Genomic DNA, 14,117 nt, shown 5'->3' with positions numbered 1-14,117 from the left:
AATGATACCTCCGCTATTTTACAGTTTTCTTTTATGGGAAAATTCACCAGGTCTATTTCTTTGCTGGTTAGAGATTGTAAAGGGGGTATTTGCTGTAATAGGTTAATTATCCTTCCTCGGTTTAAAGGCATATTATCAATGGGAAAGAGATCTTCAAATAGCAAATGATTGGATGAGATTTGTTCTCCACCTAGAGAAATCTTATTATATTTTTCGCCTAATCCCTTATTTATCTGTCCAGCTCTTTCGGTAAATATGGCAGGTATATATTCATTTGCTCTATGATTCAATAACTTTACTGATTGTGTATTTTCTCTGACACTTGTTGCCTCTATTATGGGAATATTTGGTGTTATATTATCTTCTTGTCCCTCTTGGTTTTTTTGAGGAGTGATTATATTTTTAAATTTTAGCTTACGATTTTTCTTTTTGTTGATTCTCCTAACGGCTTCCTTCTCCTACATTTTCCCTTTTTTTCTTGAGTGCTTTTTATTTGGGGAAACTTCTCTCCTCCATCATCGTCAGGAGTGGATTTGGTGGGATTTCCTTGTTCTTCCTTATCAGTCCCAGTTTTTTGTATATTTATTTTATTTGGAGCCGAAAAAATGGAGTACTGTTTGACGGTGTGTAAGGGCTCTTCTCTAAATAATTTCTTCAGAGAGTATATTTTAACATCCTTTTGATTTTTCTGGATTTTTTTATCTGGTTTTTCTAGTATTATTACGTCAGATGTTTGAGTACTAATGTCACATTTTGTTTGAGGCACTGTACTTTTGAAGATATTTGTAGAATTATTGTTGTTAACCTGCATCGCATCAGATAATTGTAGATTTTTTGTTGCATCAGCGGGTTCTTTTTTCCTTTTTTCTTCTACGAGAAATTTTAGTATGCCAATTTGGACATCTAAAGTTTGATCCGAGTTTTCCAGGATGTGACCTAAAAAAGAAAGGACCGATTCCAAAATTTCCTGTAGGGAATAAAGAGCCTTTGACATTGGTGTTGCAGTGTTTGTAGAATTGATGTTTTTAGGAAGAAATAGATCCAAAGAAGAATCAAGAGCAGGATCATGTTCTAATGGTTTTTCCTGGAACCTAGTGAATGACTTGTCTGGATTTGACTGTAGGTCTAAATTATTTTCCAACGACATCATGTCATTTCCATAAGGATCCTCAATTCGAGAAGGACTGCCTATTCGTTTGATGGGTGTTAAGGATGTTAAGTGTAAGATTTCATGATTCGGGATTTGTGGTTCCTGTGTTGAAAATAATATCTTTTGATTAGATTCAAGATCCGAAACACTAGAATTGAGAATAGTTTGATGGTCCGAGAGGGGCAACTCTTTTACCTCCTTAGTTTTGGAAATGTCAAGATTTGTTGGGATTTCCCCTACATGTGTGGGAACTTGCTTTTTTGGTGATACAGCTGAAAAATAATTACTGATTGCCGGGGTTCTAGTTATCCGGCCATGTTTGATTGCTTTATCCGAGGATTTTCTGACTGCTTCCTCAGTACCCATTCGCTTCATAAATATTGTGCGAGATCTTAGCTTTTTAAAAGCCATATTACTTTCCTGGTGGAAACTTGCGTAGTATAGGTAATACTTCTTTCTCTATTGATGTTTGTAGAGCAAACTACGCATAAAGTCGTCTCCCCTTCTGTTGACTCGAGTAATCAGATGTTACACTTACCACAATGATAAAAGTTGTTACTCGACCCCTGGATACCAAGAACTGGTAGATCACAGTTGGAGATGAAAATGAAAATAGGGTGGCCCGTCCCGTCCTGGAACGTCCCCGGACGGTCACAGACGGCCCGCCCTTTGCCCGGGCTTCGCCCGGCTCGCCCGCGCGCGTCCCGCGATGCGCGTTACGATGTTAATTTAAATACTGTATTAAGTTGTAGGGGCGTGGCACTGAGAGGGGGCGCGGCTCACGCGGGAAGAGGACCCAGCTGTAGATGGTGAATGCTGGTCCTCGCAGTCCCGGGGCCGGCGCCTCTCCCTCCCCTGCAGCCACGGAGTTGGTGTTGACTTTTGATTCAGTCCAGCAGCAGGTAGGGAACTCCGTCAGCTACTCCAGTAGCGAAGGGTGATCAGGGCAAAACAAATACGGCAACTTCCTCAGTGCGAGCGGCCCCCGCGAAGCGGGGGCCGCAAGAAGTTATCAGCAATTGGCTGGGGGCGTGGCACTGGGAGGGGGCGCGGCTCACGCGGGAAGAGGACCCAGCTGTAGATGGTGAATGCTGGTCCTCGCAGTCCCGGGGCCGGCGCCTCTCCCTCCTCTGCGGCCACGGAGTTGGTGTTGACTTTTGATTCAGTCCAGCAGCAGGTAGGGAACTCCGTCAGCTACTCCAGTAGCAAAGGGTGATCAGGGCAAAACAAATACGGCAACTTCCTCAGTGCGATAGGCCCCCGCGAAGCGGGGGCCGCGAGAAGTTATCGGCAATTGGCTGGGGGCGTGGCACTGGGAGGGGGCGCAGCTCACGCGGGAAGAGGACCCAGCTGTATATGGTGAATGCTGGTCCTCGCAGTCCTGGGGCCGGCGCCTCTCCCTCCTCTGCGGCCACGGAGTTGGTGTTGACTTTTGATTCAGTCCAGCAGCAGGTAGGGAACTCCGTCAGCTACTCCAGTAGCGAAGGGTGATCAGGGCAAAACAAATACGGCAACTTCCTCAGTGCGAGCGGCTCCCGCGAAGCGGGGGCCGCGAGAAGTTATCGGCAATTGGCTGGGGGCGTGGTACTGGGAGGGGGCGCGGCTCACGTGGGAAGAGGACCCAGCTGTAGATGGTGAATGCTGGTCCTCGCAGTCCCGGGGCCGGCGCCTCTCCCTCCTCTGCGGCCACGGAGTTGGTGTTGACTTTTGATTCAGTCCAGCAGCAGGTAGGGAACTCCGTCAGCTACTCCAGTAGCGAAGGGTGATCAGGCAAAACAAATACGGCAACTTCCTCAGTGCAAGTGGAGTAATTTCAGTCAGCTTACCTTCCCAGCCTAAATACTTGGTTGCCTCTCTCCACACTCTTACCAATGGTTTGGGTATGAGTAGGTAGGGTGCACTCATACTTTCTTCGATACAGCACCAGGGTGGGGTAATCTCTCTTGTCCATGGCCAATCTATCTACCCGGTAAGCAGGATCCTCATGGTCCGCAAAAACCCAGTTGTTGACTGCCACCAGCTGCGTGGCCCAGTAATACTTGCGAATGCTCCGGACCGCCATGTCTGGTGGGATCTTAAAGGACATTTTCCGCACGATATACCGGAGACCCTGGAGGGTCATCACTTTAAATAGGGCCACCCGGCCCAGTAAGGAGAGCGGGAGCGCCCGCAAGTGTGGGGCATCCCAGTGAAGCCGGTCTAATTTCGGGAGTATGTTCCGGCCTGTGCTCTCTTGTAATAAACACGCTCAAATATTTAAAGCCATGTACTGCCACCCGAACTGTGCACCTAGAGTGCAGCCTCAGTGTCCCTGCCTCCATCAGGAATATTAAGGACTTCTTCCAGTTGATCTACATCCTGAATAATCTCCAAATGTGTGAAAAATTTGTAGGATTCGTTCACTCGAGAAGGCTGGCTACATCTCATATAGCAAAACTTCAGCGTAGAGGGATATTCTCACTCCTGATCAACTGGAATACCCCATATGAGAGGTCCTGGCAAACCCAAACATGTGTGAAGAGCATAGGAGACAAGGAACATCCCTGTCAGACGGCAAAGACTCGGGAGACTGTATTATTGACGCACATGCGCGCTAGAGGGGCCACAAACAAGAGTTAACAGCAGCGGCACTGATTCAGCAAAGGAATCCCCTATTGCATGTGGTACTCCATTAAGATGTCGGAGATTTAAGCGCGTTCCCTGGTGTGGCATAAAGCCTGATTGATCAGGATGATCCATTGTTGCAATTACTGGCCGCACGCAGATCGCCAGGGCCTACGCAAGGACCTTAGTCTCAAAGTTAAGCGGGGAGAGAGGTCTATAAGACCCACACTCAGTTGCTGGTTCGTCCTTTTTTGGGATGACCACCACCTCAGACATTCTTTGACCTCTGGGAGACGCCCTTATTTTCAGGCAGGCTACTCTGGAGGCACTCCCTGATTTTATCCATCATGCTTTTATATAATTCTAAGGGAAGCTCATTAGGCCCTGTTGCTTGCCCTGTTTGCAAGGCTCCTATTGTCTTATTTATTTAGTCTACTGTCAGGTCTTGCTCTAGTGCGTCTCGGTCCTCATTCGTTAGCATTGGCAGGGTCAGGTCTTTCAGGAAGTCTCTCCCAGTATTTCCATCCCCTTGTTGTCAGTGTCCTCAAGGATCACTGGCTTGAATTCATCCTATAGCACGCAAGCTGATTCAGCAGGCAGCCTGTTCTCCTTAAAATACAAGTCTGCTCGATCTCTCATACGAGCTTTGAGCGTCTTTTAAATATCACTGATCAACCCTTGAGGGTAGGAGGAAGTCCACAAACCAGACCATCGAGTTGCACCGCCACCAGTGAATGGTCTGAGATTCCCCTGCTATGTGCGTAGCAGCTCTAAAATCAACTTTATGGACAGTCTGGGTGAAAGGATGGTGCAGGCATGCCAGACTACCATGTGCTGCAGACAGGTGCGTCTGATTCCGATACCCTCCTCCCCTCTAGGGGCATTTGGGAGTATCTGAATATAGTATAGGTGCAGTTCGTAAGCGTCTTATCCTTCCACAGGATGAGTCAGTCTTGTCTGGGTCTCTTTCCTGTTTCCCGGCACTTAAATGGCACACCGAACACTCGAGAGAGCAGTGACCCACCAGCAGGCTTTTGTGGAGCGCTTTGGTCCTGGGTGTAGGGCTGCATTCAGTAGGCCACCCACTCTGTCTTTTCTTTGCAGTTGCCTGAATATCAGCAGTCCCAAGATAGCAGTCACACCTGGCCTGTCTGTAAGCGCAGCCCCTCTGGAGGCCCGACCATCAGCAATTGAGCCCACACTGTGGCCGGTTGGACCACAGGCGTAAGCTCAGACAGGGTGTTCGACACTGGAGTAGTTGTAGTCCCTCATGGACCTCTGACACAGAGTAGTCAGAAATTCAGCAGCTAAAAGCCCAACTCAGGCTCTCCAGGAAGTCGGTAGATTTAGACTCTGTTGTGTTCGGAATTTGGCAAATGCAACCTTGAACTGGCCGGTTGGCAGCACACGATCGTCCAACTGGGCCTCTACAATCACGTTGTCGTAGAGTATCATTTTCTGCCTTGAACTGTTGCGAGAGTCTTGTGGGGGGATGTCCCTCAGACTCGCTGGTCCTGCTGGATGGCTTTCCGCCCCTCCCTACAGATAACGAGGATGTGTCGAACCTTGCTTCTTCCAGGACAGCCTTGTCCTCCTACTGGATAGTCAAACTCCCTTCCCTTTCTTACCAGACAGGCAGGCTTCTAGGCAGACTTCTAGGGTCTTCAGGACAGGTACACAGCTTCTCCATTAAGTAATTCAGCCTGCAGGTGATGTCCCTTCAACTTAGATAGACTGTCAGGCTGACACCGTCCCTGGTGGCACAGCAGGCACCTGAGTACTTTGTAGAGCACATTATTCCTTCGTAATAGAGGACTTTGAACTGGGGTGTAAAAGAGAGATAGATTGTCCCACTTGTATACACAACTAGCAGGCAGGAGATGCGGTTTACTCTGTCGCACTCTCACATTGCTTTTATGCTACACTCACCAACACCCTAAACATGCACTTGATGTTAGTGCAAAGTCTGGGCACAGGTATAGAAATAGGTCGCCACTCCACTGACCATGATGCAAAGATCTCATCAGGCATTGCCACCACCGCTCTATCTGGTAAACCAATGACAGCCTCTGCCTTAAATAGGGGCACACTTGGTGTTAACCTCCAGGTCACAGGACCAGTCCAAGATCTCTCATAGTCCCTTGTTAGAAGTTGCATAGTCTGGTGTGGCAGAAAAATCTCATGTAATTGTTTTTTTTTACTTTGTGGTAGATTTACCCCAGTAACTTGCAGTCACAAGTTTGACGCCATTGACTGGGGAGTTGCTCGAGGAACAGATTCATCTGCCTGTCAAACCACATGCCATTCACTATTTCATAGTGTATTTCTGCTTTTATCTACCACTAGTTTTAAGCAGGGGAGGGAAGGGGAAAGAAATTTCTAACAGAGGGAAAATTGTGTGTTAGTCTTGCTGCTTCTGCTGCACCCAGAGTATAGTGCGACTTTTCAGTCTAATTTTTCTGTCTGGAAAAAAATTGTGTCCTGTTTTTCTGCACCCAGTAAATCTAGATGCAGAAAAACCTAACAACTGATAATCAGGTGGAATAAAATGAACACATGAAAGTACGCCTTAATTTCATTGCCCTCGATTCATACTCTGAACGATAGTTGAGGGATAGGTCTAGGCATAGTCCTCGCAGCACATAATAGATTTGTGTGCGGCCGAGGCCAAAGCTCAAAAGTCAGGATACCAGATACAAGTCGGTGGTAACTCAGGGCAGGGGAAAACGCCTATTGTCCATGGAGGGGAAATTCCCGTTCCAGAAATCTACATTACCAATTAATTAATAGTATATATATTTTTAATATCTGTTTGGTGCCAGTGCATATGACTTTAATATCTGCCTTTGGGATTCAATGTTACAAGTCCATAGGGTGCATGTATCCTTTGTGAGCTTAATGAAATGTTGGAAATTCTACAAATCCTCACTCCTACATCCAAGTACTCGCATGCTCCCATTCTACACTCTGCTCTGTCTGAAAAACAGCTCAATATTTTCAAAATTCTGCATTGATTTGGCTTGTAAATTATATTTTTGTGTTAACTATATAATTTTAATACTATAGGTGATTGAAATTACTGACGAAGAAAGCAAGATTTAGCACCAGCCAACTAAAGTCAGTGCCATAAGAAGGATTATTTTGAAAAACTGAAGGACATCCAGCATTCTACGTTTAAACAATTTCCAAAATCTAGGTGTGGCGAGGAAGTGGGAGCATAGGAAAGTACTATACCTGTAAGTGAAGTCTCTAATTTAGCATTTCATTAACTCAGAGCAAAGCCATATCTGTGCACAGAATAACGTTCATCTAACGCATCATGTAATTCCAGAGAGGAAGCACACACTGCATAAAATAAAGTTATAACAAAAGGTTTCTTCTGCAAACCATCAAAGAAAATTCGCTGAGAGAAGACTCCGAAGCTGACACGTTAACAACCGAAAGGTTGGAAAATCGCCATTGTTCAACAACCTTTTTTTACCAATTACGCAAGTTTGAGACTATCTGCCTCTGGATAGAATACAAAGACCCACTCTGTTCACTCTTGCGAAAACCTTAAAAATTCACTTTATTGTGTTCATGACCATCTCAGATTGTTTCCTTTTTATTGTGTACTGTTCTGTAATTCTATGTAAATCGCCTCAACATTATCTACTGTGCATGAGTGATATGTTAAACTGTTAAATATAAAAATGAATTAAATGAGCACCGTTGCGCTATAGGTAATGTAAATAAATCATCGTCTTCAGAACAACAAACCTTAACCTTACATCAAATATAGAAAGGGTAAAAGGAACTGATGCTCTGCGACTGATGATCCACAATAGTACTGTGCACTTTCGAACACCCTCAGTTACTGCCATTACGTCAGTTCAAAAAGGTACTTATCAGTTTAATCATTAAATATCAGACTAACACCTTATCAATGCATTACTAAGAACCTATACAAATAGATTTGAGAAAAACTTCAGTCACAAAATAAGTTGCTGCCGGATAGGCTATAACCTAAAGACTATTATCTGCTAGAAACATTTCGACAGGTGTTACAGGGCTGTTTCCCGACATATTTTGCTCTATTCAAGCGTTAAGAAGATTACACACAATTTCTTTTAGAAATAAATGCTGAACATTATCTAAACAAGCCCTGGCATATAAGCATGAGAAAACTAAACGTAGAGATAATAACTCTAGTAATACACCTTACAAAAACACGGACTGTGAGAACAAATTCAGTGTTCAAGACCGCCTCAATCAAGGCAAAATAACCGAAGTTGGGGAAAAAAGTTACCTGTGCCTAAAAAGATACATCCATAAATCCCATCTCACAGAATTTGACAGAATGCACTCTGGGAAAAACCTCTCTCAGTGCAAAGTATGCCAAAAAAGTTTCAGCCGTAAATCTTATCTCACTGAGCATATGAGAAGCCACACTGGGGAAAAACCTTATCAGTGCTCTGAATGCCAGAAAAGGTTTTGTAATAAACCGAGCCTATCTCGACATGCATTAACCCACTCTGTGGAAAAACCTTACCAGTGCCTTGAATGCCCAAAAAGTTTCAGCCGTAAATCTTATCTCACTGAGCATATTAGAATCCACTCTGGGGAAAAACCTTATCAGTGTGCTGAATGCCAGGAAAGGTTTTGTAATAAACAAAGTCTTTCTCGACATGTAATAACCCACTCTGTGGAAAAACCTTATCAGTGCGATGAATGCCAGAAATATTTTAGTGACAAAAGAGGACTCACTCTACATACAAGAACCCACACTGGGGAAAAACCTTACCAGTGCTCTGAATGCCAGAAATGTTTCAGTGAGCAAAGTAGTCTCATTCGACATACAAGAACCCACACTGGGAATAAACCTTTTCAATGCTCTGAATGCCAGAAATGTTTCATTGACAAAAACAGGCTCACTCGGCATACAAGAATCCACACTGGGAATAAACCTTTTCAGTGCTCTGAATGCCAGAAATGTTTCAGTTACAAAATCAGACTCACTGAACATATAAGAATCCACACTGGGGAAAACCCTTATCAGTGCTCTGAATGCCCAAAACATTTCAAACTTAAATCACTTCTAACTGCACATTTAAGATTCCACACTGGGGGAAAACCTTATCAGTGCTCTGATTGCCAGGAAAGGTTTTGGAACAAACAAAGTCTTTCTCGACATGCAATAACCCATTCTGTGGAACAACCTTATCAGTGCTCTGAATGCCAGAAATGTTTCAGTATAAAAAGTAGTCTCACACGGCACAGAAAGATCCACGCTGGGGAAAAACGTTATCAGTGCACTGAATGCCACAAAAGTTTCAGTGAAAAAAACTGTCTCAATCGGCATACAAGAACCCACACTGGGGAAAAACCTTATCAGTGCTCTGAATGCCAGAAATGTTTCAGTGAAAAACGCTTACTCACGGTGCATATAAAAACCCACACTGGGGAAAAACCTTTTCAGTGCTCTGAATGCCAGAAAAATTTCCGAAATAAAAGAAGTCTTTTTCAACATACAATAACCCACACAGGGAAAAAACCTTATCCATGCTCTGAATGTGAGAAATGTTTCAGTTACAAAAGCAGTCTCATTCAGCATATAAGAACCCACACTGGGGAAAAACCTTATCAGTGCTCTGAATGTCCAAAAGATTTCAAACTTAAATCACTTCTAACTGCACATGTGAGATTCCACACTGGGGAAAAACCTTTTCAGTGCCCTGAATGCCAGAAATGTTTCAGTGACAGAATAAGACTCACTCAACATATACCAACCCACACTGGCGAAAAACCTTACCAGTGCTCTGAATGCCACAAATGTTTCAGTGTAAAAAGCAATCTCACTAAGCATATAAGAACCCACACTGGGGAAAAACCTTATCAGTGCTCTGAATGCCACAGATGTTTCAGTGAAAAAATCATCCTCACTCAGCATATAAGAACTCACACTGGGGAAAAACCTTATCAGTGCTCTGAATGCTACAAATGTTTCAGTGAAAAAAGCAGTCTCACTCAGCATATAAGAATCCACACTGGGGAAAAGCCTTATCAGTGCTGTGAATGCCACAAATGTTTCAGTGAAAAAAGCGGACTCACTCAACATATAAGAACCCACACTGGGGAAAAACCTTACCAGTGCTCTGAATGCCACAGATGTTTCAGTGAAAAAATCAGTCTCACTCAGCATATAAGAATCCACACTGGGGAAAAACCTTATCAGTGCTCTGAATGCCACAAATGTTTCAGTGAAAAAAGCAGTCTCACTCAGCATATAAGAATCCACACTGGGGAAAAGCCTTATCAGTGCTCTGAATGCCAGAAATGTTTCAATGAAAAAAGCAGTCTCGCTCAGCATATAAGAATCCACACTGGGAAAAAACCTTATCAGTGCTCTGAATGCCAAAAATGTTTCAGCCAAAAATCTCATCTCACTGAACATGTGACAATCCACACTGGTGAATAAAATTATCAGTGCTCTAAATGTCGGAAAAGATTCAGAGGTAGAGATGGTTACAAGCGCCATAAGAAAACACACCATCAAAATAATTCAGTGCTCAGAATGCCAGAAAAGCATCAATTTTAAACGCAATCTCACTCGACACGAGCAGACGCACAGAGTGGAAAAACATTACCAATGCTGTGAATGCCAGAAATTCCTATTTGATTGGCACAGCCTCACTAACAATAAGCGACTCCATACTGATGAAAAACCTTATGAGTGCTCTGAATGCCAGAAAAGCTGCAGAGAAAAACGCTATCTCACCATGAGAAACCCCACACTGGAGAAAATCCTTATACCATGAAAGGATGGATCTGAAAGACAGTGTTATGCTTCATGAGAGATCCCACTCTGGGGAAAAACCTTATGAGTGCTCAAAGTGCAAGCAATGTTTTGGTTACAAATTACTTCTCACTTGTCATGAGCGAACTCACATGGGAGAAAAAAGCCTTATGTGTGCTCTGAATCTCAGATAAGGTTTAATCACGAATACAATGTCACTTAACCCAGTATTGGAACTTTCATAGATTCCCATGCTTTGTATCATTCCCCGTCGTCGGAATGGGAGTCTCGGTAACAAAAATACCATAGCTGTAGGTACAAAAGACCATGGAAAAAGGCCTAGGCCTCATTTCCTTTTGTAGCATATCACCCTCTTTGTGTAAAAGAGACCAAACTTTGGCCTCAGCCAATCAGAAGTGCCTCACCACTTAGAACCTTCCTGAAGGAACCTCAGAGCCTCAGATTTTCTACCGCACGTTGTGCTAGGGAGTCTCCTTTGAGCTCTGCTCAACTTCTACTCTTCAAAAGGATTACTTCAGGATTTTTCTACAGGATTTTCTTCAGAATCTTTCAGATTCTCTTCAGGATTGTTGCTGCCTTCCAAGGTGTCGGAAATTGAGAAGAAAAAAGCCCTTTTCAAGCCTTGTTCCACCTGTGGCAAGAAAAGGCTTTTTGTGGAGGATAAGCATAAGGACTGCATTTATTGCCTCTATCCTGACCACCAGGCTGCTGACTGTAAGATCTGTCGCACCGTTTCCACCAAAACCCTCCGGGACCGTGAGGGTAGGCTCCTCACATGGCTTCAAAAGCTTAAATCAAGGAAGGACACTGTCTCCAGTGACAGTGAGGATGCAGGATCGATGTCTTCTACTAGAAGGTCAGTGAAAAGGGGTAGGGGTTCCCCTTTTACTTCTTCGGGAAGATCTTCAAAGGCCTCAAAAAAGACCCCCAGTGAGTCTGAGAGCCCAGGTCCCAGCAAATCTCCTCACGGAAGTGTAAAGGAGAGGGATGGACCTTCTACGCCTTCTACAGGTGAGAAGACTGCTACAGCCTTCAAAACACCTTCAGGCCAGTCTTCTGAGAGGAGCTCTAAGTCCTTGACGACGAAGGCGTCGACAGCGGAAGGCCTGTCGACGAGGACAACTAAATCGGTTTCGACGTTGTCGACAGCAGGTTCGTCCACAACGCTACCGTCGACGGCTGAGTCCTCGCCGTCGACTGAGAAACCGAAGACGCCGACGACAAAGGTACCAGCTACAAGAGTGACGACAAAGGAGTCGTCGACGACTAAAGCCCCGTCGACGTCGAGAGCCCCGTCGACGACTAAAGCCCCGTCGACGTCGAGAGCCCCGTCGACGTCGAGAGCTTCGTCGACGTCGAAAACCCAGTCGACGACGAAGGTCCTGTCGACGACAAAAGTCCCGTCGACGACGAAGGCTGTGATGGTGCCGACGACAATGTTACCGTCGGCGACGATGACGACGATGTCGACGACTACGGTCTCGTCGACGAGGGCGTCGACGACTACTACAGTGACTATGTCAACGGCTGGCGTGTCGACAGTTTCATCGTCGACGACGTCCACGACGCCTATCTCGACGGCGTACATACAACCGTCGACTACGGAACCTACAATACTTTCCACAGAAAAGCGGATTACCATTTCTGTGACGCAGATCACGCCAGAGATGACTTCTCCAAGGACTGTGTCCCCTCTGTTACCTACCATGCTCCTTCAGGAGGAAGAATCAGAAGAGGATGACCAAGATGCATATAGTTATGCCAATAGTCCTTCACAACTATTTGTCAAATGCCAGGACACTGACTCGGACGGCGAATACGGCCACGAGGAAAGTGCTCATCTTCAGCTGCAGCAGCAGCAACCCGAACAGGAAATGGTTTCAGTGCCAACGTCTTTCCTGCAAGATCTGCATAAGATGCTCCAAGATTATAAATCCAAGGCCAGTAGGCCTCTGTCAGTTACGTCAACGCCGGCTACGACTTCAGGGACTACGGCTTCTTTGGTGCCACCTACTTTAACGGCCCCAACTTCTCCTCAGCCTCGGGCGTCCTTCCAACAGGATTCCTCTGCAGTGCCAGGGACTCAGGATGTTCAGGAATCCTCGGATGAGGACCAGCAGTCAGATCATGACTCTAATCCCGACACGGATTATGATGAATATGTTGTTGACAATCCCGCATCACCAGTTCCGGACCCGGCGGACTCCCCACCAGCGGACATTGGGGGCTTCCATCAGCTGATGGAGAGAGCTGCGGCGAGATTCAAATTGGCCATGCCTAAGGTTACCACAGATTGTTTCTTATATGATTTTAAGGAACCCTTTCGGAAATCTGCCAGGTCCATTCCTATTGTGGATCACCTATGGAAAGAGGGCTTAAAGGCTATGACACACCCGGCGACGGTGGTCCCGGTGCTACCGCGTCTTGATAAAAAGTACAAAGCGACCGATGATGCTCCTGCGGCTTTGACAGGTCATCCAAGACCAGACTCTGTGATCTCGCAGGCGGCGCAGAGGAAATCACGCAACCCTTCTGCACCACTAACAACTCCTCCGGACAAGGAAGGCCGGAGGTTAGATAACGTGGGAAAGCGATTCTCATCAATGGCAAGTTTGCTGGTGCGAGCGGCTAATGCCATAGCGATCCTGGGTAGGTACGACCGCCAACTCTGGTGCGATGTCGCCCCGTACCTTGACCAGCTGCCTCCCGAATCTACGTCTGAGGCAAAGAAGATTTTGCAGGAGGGAGAGGCGACGTCGATGGAAATCATCGATTGTGCAATGGATATTGCAACTACTGCATTCCGTTCACTGGCTGGAGCGGCAGTACTCCGTCGCCAAGGATGGCTTAAAGCTACCTGGTTCCGGCCTGAGATCCAGAATAAAGTATTGGATCTCCCCTTTGATGGGGAAGCGTTGTTCGGCAAACTCATTGACGACACCCTGCAAGATATAAAAAAGGACACAGAGACTGCTAGGTCTTTAGGGACACTTCAATACAGGAAGTCGCCTTTCAAGGGATCCAGAGGCAGGGGTGGTAATTACAGAGGATCCTTCCAACAACAACGCTACTCCAACACAGGATCAGGTTCCCAGCAACACCGTCAGCCTTAGCAGCAGCGGCAGGGCCAGTCTTCCAATTACTCCAGGCCTTACGGTAAAGGAAAGCAGGGGGCACGAGGACGAGATTCGTCCAAGCGCCAATAGCGGCCTCCTGGCTCTTACTACTGGACCCTCCTTCAGGAAGTCATCAGTTGGAGGCAGGGTCAACAAATACCTTCACAACTGGTCCAAGATAACATCGGACCGTTGGGTGCTCAACATCATTCGGAAAGGGCATACCTTAGAATTCACACAAGTCCCTCCACCCAAGCCCCCGGCAGCCACTCCTTCAAAACACCAGCGTCTCCTTCGGCTCGAAGTTCAACAGATGCTCCGAAAAGGGGCGATAGAGCCAGTTCCATCAAACCAAAGAGGTCAAGGATTTTATTCCAGGTTCTTCCTGGTGAAGAAGACGCTCGACAAGTGGCGCCCCATTTTAGACCTCAGGAGGCTAAACACCTATCTC

At 45.9% G+C, this 14,117-nt stretch overlaps 1 protein-coding gene and 1 long non-coding RNA gene across 18 annotated transcripts in view; both read left to right on the top strand.

Annotated features, from left to right (window-relative positions):
• The window catches only part of LOC147737025 (uncharacterized), a 106,737-nt gene extending 99,278 nt beyond the window's left edge, over nt 1–7,459 (top strand). The window contains exon 4 of one of the 2 annotated variants that reach the window (XR_015309172.1): nt 6,821–7,459. This is a non-coding gene — a long non-coding RNA (uncharacterized LOC147737025). The remainder of the gene's footprint in view (nt 1–6,820) is intronic. The other variant, XR_015309177.1, reaches the window with a different exon arrangement.
• Nucleotides 7,460–8,048: 589 nt separating this feature from the next.
• Nucleotides 8,049–10,448, top strand: LOC147737024 (uncharacterized). Of its 16 annotated transcripts, none has more exons than XM_086959153.1 (4): nt 8,049–8,224; nt 8,309–8,673; nt 8,842–9,173; nt 9,345–10,211. In XM_086959153.1, the coding sequence occupies exons 1-4, from the start codon at nt 8,094–8,096 to the stop codon at nt 10,209–10,211; spliced, it is 1,695 nt and encodes a 564-aa protein (XP_086815279.1). In that variant the 5' UTR covers nt 8,049–8,093. The 16 variants fall into 16 exon arrangements, with proteins under 16 accessions (XP_086815279.1, XP_086815271.1, XP_086815263.1 ...); XM_086959119.1 differs by having other exon boundaries at nt 8,094–8,224; nt 8,309–8,486; nt 8,571–9,261; nt 9,514–10,211; XM_086959145.1 differs by having other exon boundaries at nt 8,073–8,695; nt 8,864–9,384; nt 9,469–10,211.
• The last annotated feature ends 3,669 nt before the right edge of the window (nt 10,449–14,117 follow it).

The sequence above is a fragment of the Lissotriton vulgaris genome, chromosome 1_1, assembly GCF_964263255.1.
Source record: "Lissotriton vulgaris chromosome 1_1, aLisVul1.2, whole genome shotgun sequence".
NCBI classification, from domain to species: domain Eukaryota; kingdom Metazoa; phylum Chordata; class Amphibia; order Caudata; family Salamandridae; genus Lissotriton; species Lissotriton vulgaris.
The sequence above is the reverse complement of the archived record's forward strand: the minus strand, read 5'-3'. Positions and strand labels throughout refer to the sequence as shown.